This window comes from Manis pentadactyla, chromosome 16 (genome assembly GCF_030020395.1).
Source record: "Manis pentadactyla isolate mManPen7 chromosome 16, mManPen7.hap1, whole genome shotgun sequence".
Lineage (NCBI taxonomy): Eukaryota > Metazoa > Chordata > Mammalia > Pholidota > Manidae > Manis > Manis pentadactyla.
Window position 1 is genome coordinate 60813776 of NC_080034.1, and position 14582 is coordinate 60828357.

General features: G+C 36.8%; 1 protein-coding gene across 1 annotated transcript in view; it reads right to left on the bottom strand.

Moving 5' to 3' along the window:
• The window catches only part of LOC130681371 (bromodomain adjacent to zinc finger domain protein 2B-like), a 108927-nt gene that overhangs the window by 31265 nt on the left and 63080 nt on the right, over positions 1–14582 (bottom strand). The window contains exons 14-16 of the mRNA XM_057494349.1: positions 14064–14129; positions 6613–6678; positions 4891–4956 (exon numbers count right to left, since the gene is read on the bottom strand). Coding sequence (XP_057350332.1) covers positions 4891–4956; positions 6613–6678; positions 14064–14129 — 198 coding nt within the window. The remainder of the gene's footprint in view (positions 1–4890; positions 4957–6612; positions 6679–14063; positions 14130–14582) is intronic.

Here is a 14582-nt window from a genome sequence, read left to right on the forward strand (position 1 = left end):
TGTATTATCAGATGAACATGGCATATAATATAGATGCTATTGACTAATTATAGTATTATTGACAGTATTATACAAATATGTATTATTGACGGTTTTCTAGAAATACCATCTTAACTATAGCCAAACATAATTGATTTCTTCTGATAAGTATGTACATTATGCCAGTTAACATGATTATCTCGCTCTTTCCAAATTTCTACTTTTACGCATTTTAGCAACATCTGTGAAAACAACAGGAGAGAAAACACATGAGGTCCTCTGACTGGACACATTTCTTGGCTTTCAAGGTGATAAACAGTATGGACCCTGGAGTTTAACAAATTGGAGTTTGGATCCAAGGTGCCACTTATTAGTTGTGTCATCTTGGGCAAGTTCCTTCACCTCTTTGTGTCAAAGTTTCTCACTTGTAAATGGGCATAAATACCTCTTCTACAGGATTGTGGTGAGGATTAAACGGGAGAATTCATACATAAAAAACACTTAGCACAGTGCCTGGAAAGTAGTCAACATACTCAATGAAAGTTAGCTAACAAGGCTAAAGCACTGAAGGAGGTTACAGATTATAAATCCTGACTTATTTAAATATCTAAGGGGGTTTGAGGAGAAGGTAGATCTTTCTGTATCTAAACATATAGGAAGGACCAAATGAAACAGAAATCTTATCTACTTTTATCATTCACCCTTGTAGATTTGTACAGTGTTTTTATTTCAATGAAAAAGATTGGCAGCACTCCACCACTTATATATTTAGAACTTCCATTTCCAGCGCAGGAGGTCGATAGACTTATTGGTGGCCATCGAGGAGAAGCACACTGACCTAGACTTGGAAATCCACTGCTCAGCTGGAAGTGGAAGCCTTCGTACTGGCAGCTCTGGCAGACGAATGAGGTGAGAACACAGCAAATTTATTTACTGAAATGGTTTACATGATAAATTACCTTTTGGTCTGCTAAGCACATGTCTTCATTAGGCTTCTTTAGTTCTTTTGCAATTTCTAATTCTAATCTTCGTTGCTCTAGTTTAAGCTCTTTCTTTAATCTTTTCCCAGCACATTTTAGTTCTTTTGCAATTTCTAATTCTAATCTTCGTTGCTCTAGCTTAAGCTCTTTCTTTAATCTTTTCCCATCACGTTTTTCTTGCTTCAACCGTTCTTTTTCCTTAAAAAGAAAACCATGCCCACATAGTCTCTTTAACCATTATTAAGTTTGAAAAACCTTTAGTTAAAATTTAAAAAGTGATCTGTGTTATGTCCATGAACAGAACTGTCCAAGCAGGTTTAGCAACAGACATAGGATTGCATAGAAATAACTTATTTTGCTTTTCAGTATTGTCACTCTTTGAATTTCAAAATCACCTTATGACTGTATATATTTTTGTGCAGTTGATCCTTGAACAGCACAGGCTTGAACTGCATGGGTCCGCTTATATGCAGGTTAAAAAAAAATACACACACCGGTAACTTTTTGGAGATCTGCAACAATTTGAAAAAACATTTTCTTTTCTCTAGCTTTATTGTGAGAATACAGCGTATAATACATATAACATACAAAATATGGTTGATGATCTGCTTATGTTATCAGTAAGGCTTCCCAGTCAATGGTAGGCTATTATAAGTAGTTGAGTTTCTGGGGAGTCAGGTGTTATATGCAGAGTTGTTTCCTTAATGTCACATTGTTCAAAGGCCAACTGTGTGTTCTGTGTGTGTGTGCGTGTGTATTCTTGGGCATCATTTTTAACTAGTGATATGCAGTACTTTTTCCAATTAAAAAACCATAGCTATAATATGGAACAGAAGGTAAGAGTGTGGTGAATTTTTAGGATAAAACAGAGATTTCCAAGAAATCTTTGAAAATAGTAGGATCTTTAATACTTGGTGACAGGCATCCATTTTTGTTTACTAATACAGATACTTCAAGGGAAACATGGCGTCTCTAAATTCAGTGAATTTAGTGAACTTATCCACTAATTTATTATTTAGTCAAATTAGTCACTAATTTGTTTAGTGAATTTTAATGAACTGTATAGGACTAATGCAAATTCTGCAGTTCTGGAGTAAGATGACTCAAAGAACCAGCTTCAAATGGCATGTATAGACAGTCACAACCTAGCTCCACACAAGGTCAGTCTCACGTCTTACTCTCGGGGCATTCTCCAGGCCCTAGTCACACTGACACAGCTGGGTTGAGAAAAGTCTGCATGACAGTTGGAGGCACTGCTTGGATGATGATGTGATGATGCTGCTGAAGATGGAGGAGGAGGAGGAGAAAGAGAAGGAGACGCAGCAACAAAGCTAAGACAGGTGTACATACAAGGTTAAAACTGACTCGCTCTGCCCCTTCGTCTTCCCCACCCCAAGGGCCCTAACTCAGTCATCAGGCTGTACCTTAGTGTATGTCATCCCCGCCCTGCTTAGAATTCACAGCTCCTCCTTCTCAACACATACGCCTTTTTTTTTTTTTTTACTCTTCCCACAACTACTTCAGGCACTTTAATATTTCTTTTTTGGCTTCCACATAATATAGCATTTATTGAACTCTGGGACAATTATTTGTTTAATGTCTCTCATGTTACTATAAACTTAGAGTGGTCAGAAGAATTAATTTATTCACCCGTTTCTTTATGCACCTATTCAATTTCCAGCTGTACAATTTGCCAGGCACAGTTTTTAGTGATTTTTATCCTTTTCCCTGACTCTCAAGTCTGTATCACTTCAACATTCCTCACCCACTGGTCTAAATATTGTTTTCATTTCTGATTACAGTAATTATCATCTGACTCTAACAGACATATTTGGTGTGCTTTAGCATATAAAACTTATTTAAGCATGAATTAATGATTAATTCTACAAATGCCACATAAATAAAGATACATTAACATCTATACTAGTAGTCATTGAACATATTCAATAGCCAGTCTTTTCTTTACTTTTTATACTTTATATCATGGACAAATATAATTGATGTTTTCAATTTTCATTTATACACAAACCTTGTATCCAAAAGGAAAGATGAATACATTTGTTAATAATTCTCAAGTTATATTTAGGAATTTTTAAGTATCTGAAATTACAGAGTCATGAAACGAATTTTTAACCCCTCAAAAGACCCTCAAACAACATGCTGGTAATTAAGTGTAGCTATTTTTATTATTGGTAAATAACTGATAATGTTAGGTTTTTGTTTCTATAGGCTTCACTTTTTAATATTAAAACAAAGAGAAAGTTATAATGTAAGGACACAATCAGATTTCAGATGCAATTTGAAACTTAAAAACAACACAAAATAGCTTTAGGGAGATCATTCTTATCCAGAGAAACCACACAGTACAAAGCATTATCCAACAGTTTGCATTTCTGAGTTGGGGGGTCTGCTACTCAAAGAGCTAAAGGCATCACAAAAAACCCATATATAATGAAACAAATATACACATACAATAAAAGCACACATTATATACATGTATTTGTGGTAAACATTATTTCATATAGTCATTACGAGTTTTTCTTTTTAATATAATTGATACTGGTATACCATCAAAGCATTTATTTAAAAAAAAAAAAACGCTGATTCAAAATGGATCAAAGACCTGAATGTAAGTCATAAAACCATAAAACTCTTCGATAAAAACATTCGGAAAACTCTTTTGGACATAAACATGAGCAACTTCCTGGTATCTCCCCGGGCAAGGGAAACAAAAGCAAAAATGAACAAGTGGGACTATATCAAGCTGAAAAGCTTCTGTACAGCAAAGGACACCTTTATTAGAACAAAAAGGTACCCTGCAGTATGGGAGAATATATTCATAAATGACAGATCTGATAAAGGGTCGATATCCAAAATATATAAACAGCTCATGTACGCACCTCAACAAACAAAAAGCTAATAATCCAATTAAAAAATGAGCAGAGGAGCTGAACACACAGTTCTCCAAAGAAGAAATTCAGATGGAAAAACAGACACATGAAAAGATGATCCACATCACTACTCATCAGAGAAATGCATATTAAAACCACAATGAGATATCACCTCACACCAGAAAGGATCGCCACCATCCGAAAGACAAACAACAACAAATGTCGGTGAGGTTGTGGAGAAAGGGGAACCCTGTACACTGCTGGGGGGAATGTAAATTATTTCAACCATTGCGGAAAGCAGTATGGAACTTCCTCAGAAACCTCAAAATAGACATACCATTTGACCCAGGAATTCCACTTCTGGGAATTTACCCTAAGAATGCAGCAGCCCAGTTTGAAAAAGACAGATGCACCCCTATGTTTATTGCAGCACTATTTACAATAGCCAAGACATGGAAGCAACCTAAGTGTCCATTAGTAGATGAATGGATAAAGAAGAGGTGGTACATATACACAGTGAAATATTATTCAGCCAAAAGAAGAAAACAAATCCGACCATTTGCAACAACATGGATGGAGCTAGAGGGTATTATGCTCAGTGAAATAAGCCAGGCGGAGAAACACAAGTACCAAATGATTTCACTCATATGTGGAGTATAAGAACAAAGAAAAACTGAAGGAAAAAAACAGCAACATAATCACAGAACCCAAGAAAGGACTCACAGCTACCAAAGGGAAAGGGACTGGGGAGGAGGGGTGGGAAGGGAGGGATAAGGGGGGGAAAACAGAAAGGGGACCTTGCGATTACCATGTATAATGTGGCGTGGGGGCACGGGGAGGGCTGTGCTACACAGAGAAGACAAGTAGTGATTCTACAACATCTTACTACGCTGATGGACACTGACTTGTAATAGGGTTTGTGGGGGGGACTTGGTGAAGGGGGGAGCCTAGTAAACATAATGTTCTTCATGTCATGGTGGATTAAGGATAACAAAATAAAATTGAAAAAAGTAAAAACTCTCACTGTCCTCTAAATTTACCTGTTTTCGTTTCTCAGCCTCCAATAATTTAGCTTTTGCAGCTTCTTCCTTCTTTATCCTTTTAGCCTGTGCATATAAAATAGGTCTCAAAGTCATGTAACAGCATATCTACAAACTGAAAATAACCTCAGACATGAAAATGGAGCTCCATGCCTTGCAAGGTACAAAACAGTACGTAACATGTACGTAGACAATTACAGACTTCCCCTCAGTTTGTTACATCTAACATACTAATTTCATTTCTAATGTATAGATTACAATTAAGATACAAAAAAAAATCTTTAATTCGTAAGAGTATGTCAGGTTTTTTTTCTTCAAACTGTGTAAAAAGTCTGAAATAATTTGAGTGTTATTTTATCTTAAAACTTAACCACAGAAAAAATGATGTTATGGCATTTTTTCCTTTTTCTGATTTTTGAAAGTAAAACATGAACACTAGAAAGTTTACAAAAATGAGACAAATGTTAACAATAAAGGTTAAAGGACAAATAAGTAGCATTTAAAAATGCATGTGTCTACTTTATTTGAAATTTCCTTTGTAATACTTAAATTTGAGATAAATCCATTACGTAAATGACTTAAATAAAACATTAAACCCAATTTAACCTACTGTGGTTAAATTGAAGGTTTTTTCCAGGATATAATAAAAACATAACCTTTAATGAAGCACATTCTCAATATAAAGCTCATGCTATCAAATTTGAGCTTTATAATCGTAAACTCATTAACTAGTAGCTTCATAATTATCTAGTAGTAATTGCCAATGTACTTTAATATTTTCAATTTGGAGGGTTTTAAAATTAATTTGACATGGGTAAGGGAATATGTGTATATATTTTTAGAAGGAAAAACCCTGTAACTGTGAAAACCTCAGCTAACCGCATTCCTCAGGGAATAAGCCAATTTTTATGGTAACAGTTTCCTGAATAGCTAAGGGTTTGGATTATAATAATTTTCAACATTAAAAAGCTTATTTTGGACAAAAGTACTTTGGATAATTTTGAGACATATACACATGCAGCTGAGACACAGTACACTTAACATAATCTGGCTTTCTCTTGAGGACTTGGGCAGTTTTTCTTGACATCAGTTACTATACTACACAGTTTGATGACAGAAATGCCTTTTGGCCATTAAGGTGTTGAAAATTGCTTCCTATTTAACTACAAGATTACGGACTGTTGCGAGGCTTTGGAGTTTCTCTTTATCCTATTTTCCCTTGCTGTCTTTTAGCTATTCCTTTTGCTGTTGCCAGTATGTGCTTGAGCCCTATTCTGTCAGCCCAGTTCTGTCAGCCCAGTTCTGTCAGAACTCAGAAAACAAACCTGGTTAAACTGTTTCCACATTGAACATTTACTTCTACTTTTGCCATGTTTCATTTCTAAATTAAAAGCAGGTATCTGACTATAAGACTTAATGACGTTTTGAAAAGTAAAGAACATGAGTTTTAGCGTATGATCTTTATGACTATATTGGCTACTGAGAGGTTTCCCCTTTCTTTTTTTTCCTTTACTTATTTCCTGCATTTTTACTATAAGGATTAGATAAACTTGCCTAGTAAGGTTCAGGGAGGTCCTTATTCTACGCATTATGTTTACAGATAATTTGTGATGGACATGTTAATGTGTATGAGTGAGAGAACATACTAATAAAATTTTCATTTTTCAGACTTTAAAATACATGACTATATTATTTTAATCATATCAAATTTAAGAATTCTACCTCTAGAATTTGCTGAGCTCGAAGTTCTTTTTCCATTCTGATTTGCTGTATTCTCTTAATTCTTTCCTGTAGGAAAAAGTATGACAATTTAAGATAATAAACTAAATATCTAGGTGGAAGGTATTTAAGTGTAATCAAATAATTAAAGATATAAGTAGATTTACCAAAGGGTGCCCATGCTCGATATAAATTTTAATTATTTACTTTAACATTATATATATGCCACCTATCTTAAATTGGTATGACTTTATAAAATGTCTCAAAACAATTTTAAAATACAAATGCTAAATAAGTGTATACAAACAACATAAACCAAGCTGATTAAACTCAAGTCTTTATAAATATTTGCAAGTACAAGTAATACTCATTCGGAAATAAATATTGCACAGACAAGTAGGATAAAACACTCTATCAGGAAATCAGGACACCTAAGGCTAGTACTGAGTTACTGTCACTCATTGCGTGAACATGAAAAAATACAACTACTCTTGCATAAAACAGGTGAGGCACTTGCTCTTTTTCTCACAGTCACAATTAAAAACGCTGAAAAAAGTGCACAGTACATCACAATTGTACAAACTATTAACAATTGCCGTAACATGATAAATGACATTACTTTCAATAACTACAGTAAGCCAAATACAGAAATAATTTCTAATAACTTATAAGTGGTGCTCACATTATCTAAATGTTATGTACTAGTTATTGTTTGAATTCAGCAATCTACATTTTGATAACATTACATTTTCATTTTAAAAAATCACTGCATATGCTATAAACACATCCTTAACAATTTTACATACGTAAATCCCTTTAAAAGTCCTAAATTGGCACTGATGAGGACATACAGTTTAAAAAAAATACATCTAAATTGCCCTACTTGTAAATTGCAGCTGTCCTACGATTTTCAGAGCCAACACATTTTATACTACTGTATATTACCATAACCACACCTACGTCCAGATGCTAGTTGTACCTTTTGAAGCTATACTTTAATATTTTTCTTTTTTTGCATTGATGTTATTGATTCCCTGCAGGGATCCACTGCAGGATAATTAGATTTCTGGAATTTCTGTTGTGATTTTAGAAGACTGATCATATTCTGTAATTTTGCTGATTGTGATCCTAGGTTTTGAATATTATAGCTCACCAAAAATAAACATACAAGTGTATCTTTTGTTTTATTTCCAAGTCTTAGAGAAGGTTGCACTTGATCCACATTTGAAATATTTATTTAGATTAGAAATTGAGACCAAAGTATACACTGAATTTAATCTTTAATCAAGTCAACAAAAGTCATTCATTAATCTCTTAAGCACAGAAATAGGTATAGAATCTTGGGCTTAACTCACCCAGTGTAGAGCTTTGTTTTAGTCTGAGTGATTTACAGGGATGTACATATATATTTTTGGTAGTGCTTTCATTAGCAGTAACAGAGATAAGCATTATTTATAAATCATTACAGTGGAAGGAGCCAAGATGGCAGCGTGAATAGAGCGGGGAAATCTCCTCCAAAAACCCTATACATTTTTGAAAATACAACAAATCCAACTATCCCTAAAAGAAGGGCCGGAAGATACAGGACAACAGCCAGGATACATCTACACCTGTGAGAACCCAGCGCCTCGCGAAGCGGGTAAGATACAAGCCGTGGCCCGGCGGAACACGAGCGCCCCTCACCCCAACTCCAGGCGGGAGGAGTCAGAGCGGGGAGGGAGAGGGAGCCCAGGACTGCTAAATACCCAGCCCCAGCCATCCAGACCAGGAGCGCAGACACACAGCGTGTGGGGAGCTGGATGCTAGACAAAGAGGACAGTAAAACCTGCAAGCTGTCCACGCAGCCGGAGTCCCTGTGACAAAGAAAAGTGAGTGCTTTTTGAAAGTCTTAAAGGGACAGGGACCCCACAGCTGGACAGAAGCGCCATGGTGCAATCATCCCAGTAACTGGGAATCCAGGGGAACTCAGGGCATCCCAACCCCCTCGGTGGCTGTGCAGCTCGGAGGCCCCTAACGGTGATAAACAGCCTTCCTCCTATTTCCCCTACGACGTGGCTCCGCCATAGCAGAACAGTACCCTGAGGCCTACCACGCACATGTCACCAGAGCAGAGCTTCCTGCACAACCACCGGGCAAGAATAAGAAACCCCGTCTGCGCATAGCTGCGCAGCATGAGCCGCTAGGGGTCGCTGTTCTCCCAGGAAAGGAAGGTCACAAACCAGCAAGAAGGGACGTTCTCCCAGCCAACATACACACCACCTCCACACAACTACATCTATTGCCATGAAAAGACAGAAGAATTTGGTACAGACCAGACTAACCCAGACATCCTCCCCTGAGAAGGAACCTGGGGAGATAGACCTAACGAATCTCCCTGAAAAAGAATTCAAAATAAAGGTCATAACCATGCTGACGGATCTTCAGAGAAATATGCAAGAGCTAAGGGATGAAGTTCGGAGGGAGATTACAGAAATAAAACAATCTCTGGAAGGACTTAAGAGCAAATTGGATGAGGTGCAAGAGGCCGTAAATGGAACAGAAATCAGAGAACAGGAACGCAGACAAGCTGACACAGAGAGAGATAAAAGGATGTCCAGGAATGAAAGAATATTAAGAGAACTATGTGGCCATTCCAAATGAAACAATATTCGCATTATAGGGATACCAGAAGAAGAAGAGAGACAAAAAGGGAAAGTGTCCTTGAAGTAATAATTGCTGAAAACTTCCCAAAAGTGGGAGAGGAAATACTTGCTCAGACCACAGAAACACACAAAACTCCAAAGAGGACAACACCAAGACACATAATAATTAAAGTGGCAAAGATCAAGGACAAGGACAGAGTTTTAAAGGCAGCCAGAGAGAGGAAAAAGGTCACCAAAAGGGAAAACCCATCAGGCTATCATCAGACGTCTCAGCAGAAACCTTGCAGGCCAGAAGAGAATGGCATGATATATTTAATGCAATGAAACAGAAGGGCCTTGAACCAAGAATACTCTATCCAGCATGATTATCATTTCAATATGAAGGAGGGAGTAAACAATTCCCAGACACGCAAAAGTTGAGGGAATTTACCTCCCGCAAACCACCTTTACACTGTATTGTAGAGGTACAGCTCTAGATGGGAGCACTACCAAGGCTAAACAGATGTCAAGAGAGAAAACAGAATCACAGCAAAGAAACCAGACCAACCAAATACTAACAAAAGGCAAAAAATAAAATCATCTACACAAAAAACCATTTAAAGGAAACACAAAAGAGCAGAGAATAAAACACCCAACATATAAAGAATGGAGGAGGAGGAATAAGAAAGGAGAGAATTAAAGAATCACCATACAGTGTCTACAATTGCTCAATAAGCAAGTGAAGTTAGGCAGTAAGATACTAAAGAAGCTAACCTTGAACCTTTGGTAACCACAAATCTAAAGCCTGCAATGGCGGTAAGTACATGTCTTTCAATAGTCACCGTACATGTAAATGGACTGAATGCACCAATCAAATGACACAGAGTAATAGAATGGATAAAAAAACAAGACCCATCTATTTGCTTACAAGAGACCCACCTCAAACCCAAAGACATGCAGAGACAAAAAGTCAAGGGATGGAAAATGATGTTCCATGCAAACAACAGGGATAAAAAAGCAGGTGTGGCAGTACTAGTAGCAGACAAAATAGACTTAAAAACAAAGAAAGTCACAAGAGATAAAGAAGGACATTACATAATGATAAAGGGGTCACTGCAACAAGAGGATATAACCATTGTAAATATCTATGCACCCAATACAGGAGCACCAATATATGCGAAAAAAATACCAACAAAACTAAAAGGAGGAAATAGAATGCAATGCATTCATTTTGGGAGACTTCAACACACCACTCACTCCAAAGGACAGATCCACCAGACAGAAAATAAGTAAGGACATGGAGACACTGAACAACACACGAGAACAGATGGACCTAAAAGACATCTAGAGAACTCCACATCCAAAAGCAACAGGATACACAGTCTTCTAAAGTGCACATGGAACATTCTCCAGAATAGACCACATACTAGGCCACAAGAAGAGCTTCAGTAAATTCAAAAAGACTGAAATTCTACCAACCAACATTTCAGACCACAAAGGAATAAAACTAGAACAAATTGTACAAAGAAAGCAAAAAGGCCCACAAACACATGGAGGCTTAACAACATGCTCCTAAATAATCAATGGATCAACGACTATATTAATATAGAGATCAAGCAATATATGTAAACAAATGACAACAACAGCACAAAGCCCCAACTTCTGTGGGATGCAGCAAAAGCAGTCTTAAGAGGAAAGTATATAAAAATCCAGGCATATTTAAAGAAGGAAGAACAATCCCAAATGAACTGTCTAATCTCAATTATCGAAATTGGAAAAAGAAGAACAAATGAGGCCTAAGGTCAGCAGAAGGAGGGACATAATAAAGATCAGAGAATAAATAAATAAAATTCAGAAGAGTAAAGTAGAAAAAAAAAATCAAAGAAACCAAGAGCTGGTTCTTTGAGAAAATAAACAAAATAGATAAGCCTCTAGCCAGACTTATTAAGAGAAAAAGACAATCAACACACATCAACAGAATCAGAAATGAGAAAGGAAAAATCACGACAGACCCCACAGAAATACAAAGAATTATTAGAGAATATTATGAAAACCTATATGCTAACAAGCTGGAAAACCTAGAAGAAATGGACTTCTTAGAAAAATACAACCGTCCAAGACTGATCAAGGAAGGAACTCAAAATCTAAACAAACCAATTACCAGCAAAGAAATTGAAGCAGTAATCAAAGAACTACCCAGGAACAAAACCCCAGGGCGAGATGGATTTTCCTTAGAATTTTATCACACATACAGAGAAGACATAATACCCATTGTCCTTAAAGTTTTCCAAAAAATAGAGGAGGAGGGAATACTCCCAAACTCATTCTATGAAGCCAACATCACCCTAATACCAAAACCAGGCAAAGACTCCACCAAAAAAGAAAATTACAGACGAGTATCCCTGATGAACATAGATGCAAAAATACTCAAAAAAACATTAGCAAACCAAATTCAAAAATACATCAAAAGAATCGTACACCACGACCAAGTGGGATTCATCCCAGGGATGCAAGGATGGTACAACATTCGAAAATCAACCAACATCATCCACCACATAAACAAAAAGGACGAACACCACATGACTATCTCCATAGATGCTGAAAAAGCATTAGACAAAATTCAACATCCATTCATGATAAAAACTCTCAGCAAAATGGGTATAGAGGGCAAGTACCTCAACATAATAAAGGCCATATATGATAAACCCACAGCCAACATCAGACTTCACAGCGAGAAGCTGAAAGCTATTCCTCTGACATCGGGAACAAGACAGGGATGCCAACTCTCCCCACTGTTACTCAACATAATACTGGAGGTCCTAGTAATGGCAATTACACAAAACAAAGAAATACAAGAAATCCAAACTGGTAAAGAAGAGGTTAAACTGTCACTATTGGCAGATGACATGATATTGTACATACAAAACCCTAAAAACTCCATTCCAAAACTACTAGAACTGGTATCGGAATACAGCAAAGTTGCAGGATACAAAATTAACACACAGAAATCTTGTGCTTTCCTATACACTAACAATGAACTAACACAAAGAGAAACCAGGAAAACAATTCCATTCACAATTGCTTCAAAAAGAATAAAATACCTAGGAATAAACCTAACCAAGGAAGTGAAAGACTTATACCCTGAAAACTGTAAGACTCTCTTAAGAGAAATTAAAGAGGATACTAGAAAATGGAAACTCATCTCATGCTCCTGGCTAGGAAGAATTAATACCGTCAAAATGGCCATCCTGTCCACACCAATAAGCAGACTTGTTGCAAGCCCTACCATATTACCAACAATATTCTTCAATGAACTGCAACGAATAGTTCAAAAATTCATATGGAAACACCAAAGACCCCAAATAGCCAAAGCAATCCTGAGAAGGAAGTATAAAGTGGGAGGGATCTCGACTCCCCAACTTCAAGCTCTACTACAGAACCACAGTATTCAAAAATTGAAAACTATATGCAAGAGAAAGAAACCAGATTATTGTCTAACCCCATACAAAAAAGTAAACGCAGAATGCATCAAAGATCTAAATGTAAGTCATGAAACCATAAAACTCTTAAAAGAAAACAGGCAAAACTTTCTTGAACATAAACACGAGCAACTTCTTCATGAACATATCTCCCCGGGAAAAGGAAACAAAAGCAAAAATGATCAAGTGGGGCTATATTAAGCTGAAAAGCTTCTGTACAGTAAAGGACACCTTTATTAGAACAAAAAGGTACCCTGCAGTATGGGAGAATATATTCATAAATGAGAGATCTGGTAACATCAAATATATATATAGAGTTCACACCCCTCAACAAACAAAAAGTGAATAATCCAATTAAAAAATGAGCAGAGGAGCTGAACAGACAGTTCTCCAAAGAAGAAATTCAGATGGAAAAACAGACACATGAAAAGATGCCCCACATCACTTGTCATCAGAGAAATGCAAATTAAAACACAATAAGATATCACCTCACACCAGTAGGGATCGTCACCAACCGAAAGACAAACAACAAATGTTGGCGAGGTTGTGGAGAAAGGGGAACCCTACTACACTGCTGGGGGGAATGTAAATTAGTTCAACCATTGTGGAAAGCAGTAAAGAGGATCCTCAGGAAGCTCAAAATACACATACCATTTGACCCAGGAATTCCACTTCTAGGAATTTATCCTAAGAATGCAGCAGCCTAGTTTGAAAAAGACAGATGCACCCCTATGTTTATCGCAGCACTATTTACAATAGCCAAGAAACAGAAGCAACCTAAGTGTCCATCAGTAGATGAAAGGGTAAAGAAGAGGTGGTACATATACACAGTGAAATATTATGCAGCCAAAAGAAGAAAACATATCCGACCATTTGGAACAACATGGATGAAGCAAGAGGATATTATGCTCAGTGAAATAAGCCAGGCGGAAAAAAGACAAGTACCAAATGACTTCACTCATATGTGGAGTATAAGAACAAAGAAAAACTGAAGGAACAAAATAGCAGCACAATCACAGAACCCAAGAATGGACTCACAGTTACCAAAGGGAAAGGAACTGGGGAGGATGGGTGGGAAGGGAGGGATAAGGGCAGGGGAAAAATAAAGGGGCATTACGATTAGCATGTATAATGCGTGGTTGGGGCACAGTGAGGGCTGTGCAACGCAGAGAAGACAAGTAGTGATTCTACAGCATCTTACTACGCAGATGGACAGTGACTGTAATGGGGCTTGTGGGGGGGACTTTGTTGAAGTGGGGAGCCTAGTAAACATAATGCTCTTCATGTCGCTGTGGATTTAGGATAACAAAATAAATTTAAAAAACTAAAAACTCTGACTGTCCTCTAAATTTACCTGTTTTCGTTTCTCAGCCTCCAAAAATTTAGCTTTTGCAGCTTCTTCCTTCTTTATCCTTTTAGCCTGTGCATATAAAATAGGTCTCAAAGTCATGCAACAGCACCACCACAACCTGAATATGACCTCAGACTTGAAAATGGAGCTCCATGCCTCACAAGGTACAAAACAATATGTAACATGTATGTAGACAGTTACAGATTTCCCCTCACTGAGTTACATTTAACATACTAATTTCATTTCTAATGTATAGATTACAATTAAGATATACAAAAAAATTCTTAAATTGTAAGCGTATGTCAGGTTTTCTTCTTCAAACTCTGTAAAAAGTCTGAAATAATTCGAGTGTTATTTTACCTTAAAACTTAATCACAAAAAAATGATGTTATGGCATTTTTTGCTTGTTCTCTGATTTTTTTTAAGTAAAACATGATCACTGTAGAAAGTTTAGAAAAATGGGATAGATTTTAACGATAAAGGTTAAAGGACAAATAAGTAACATTTAAAAATGCACGTGTC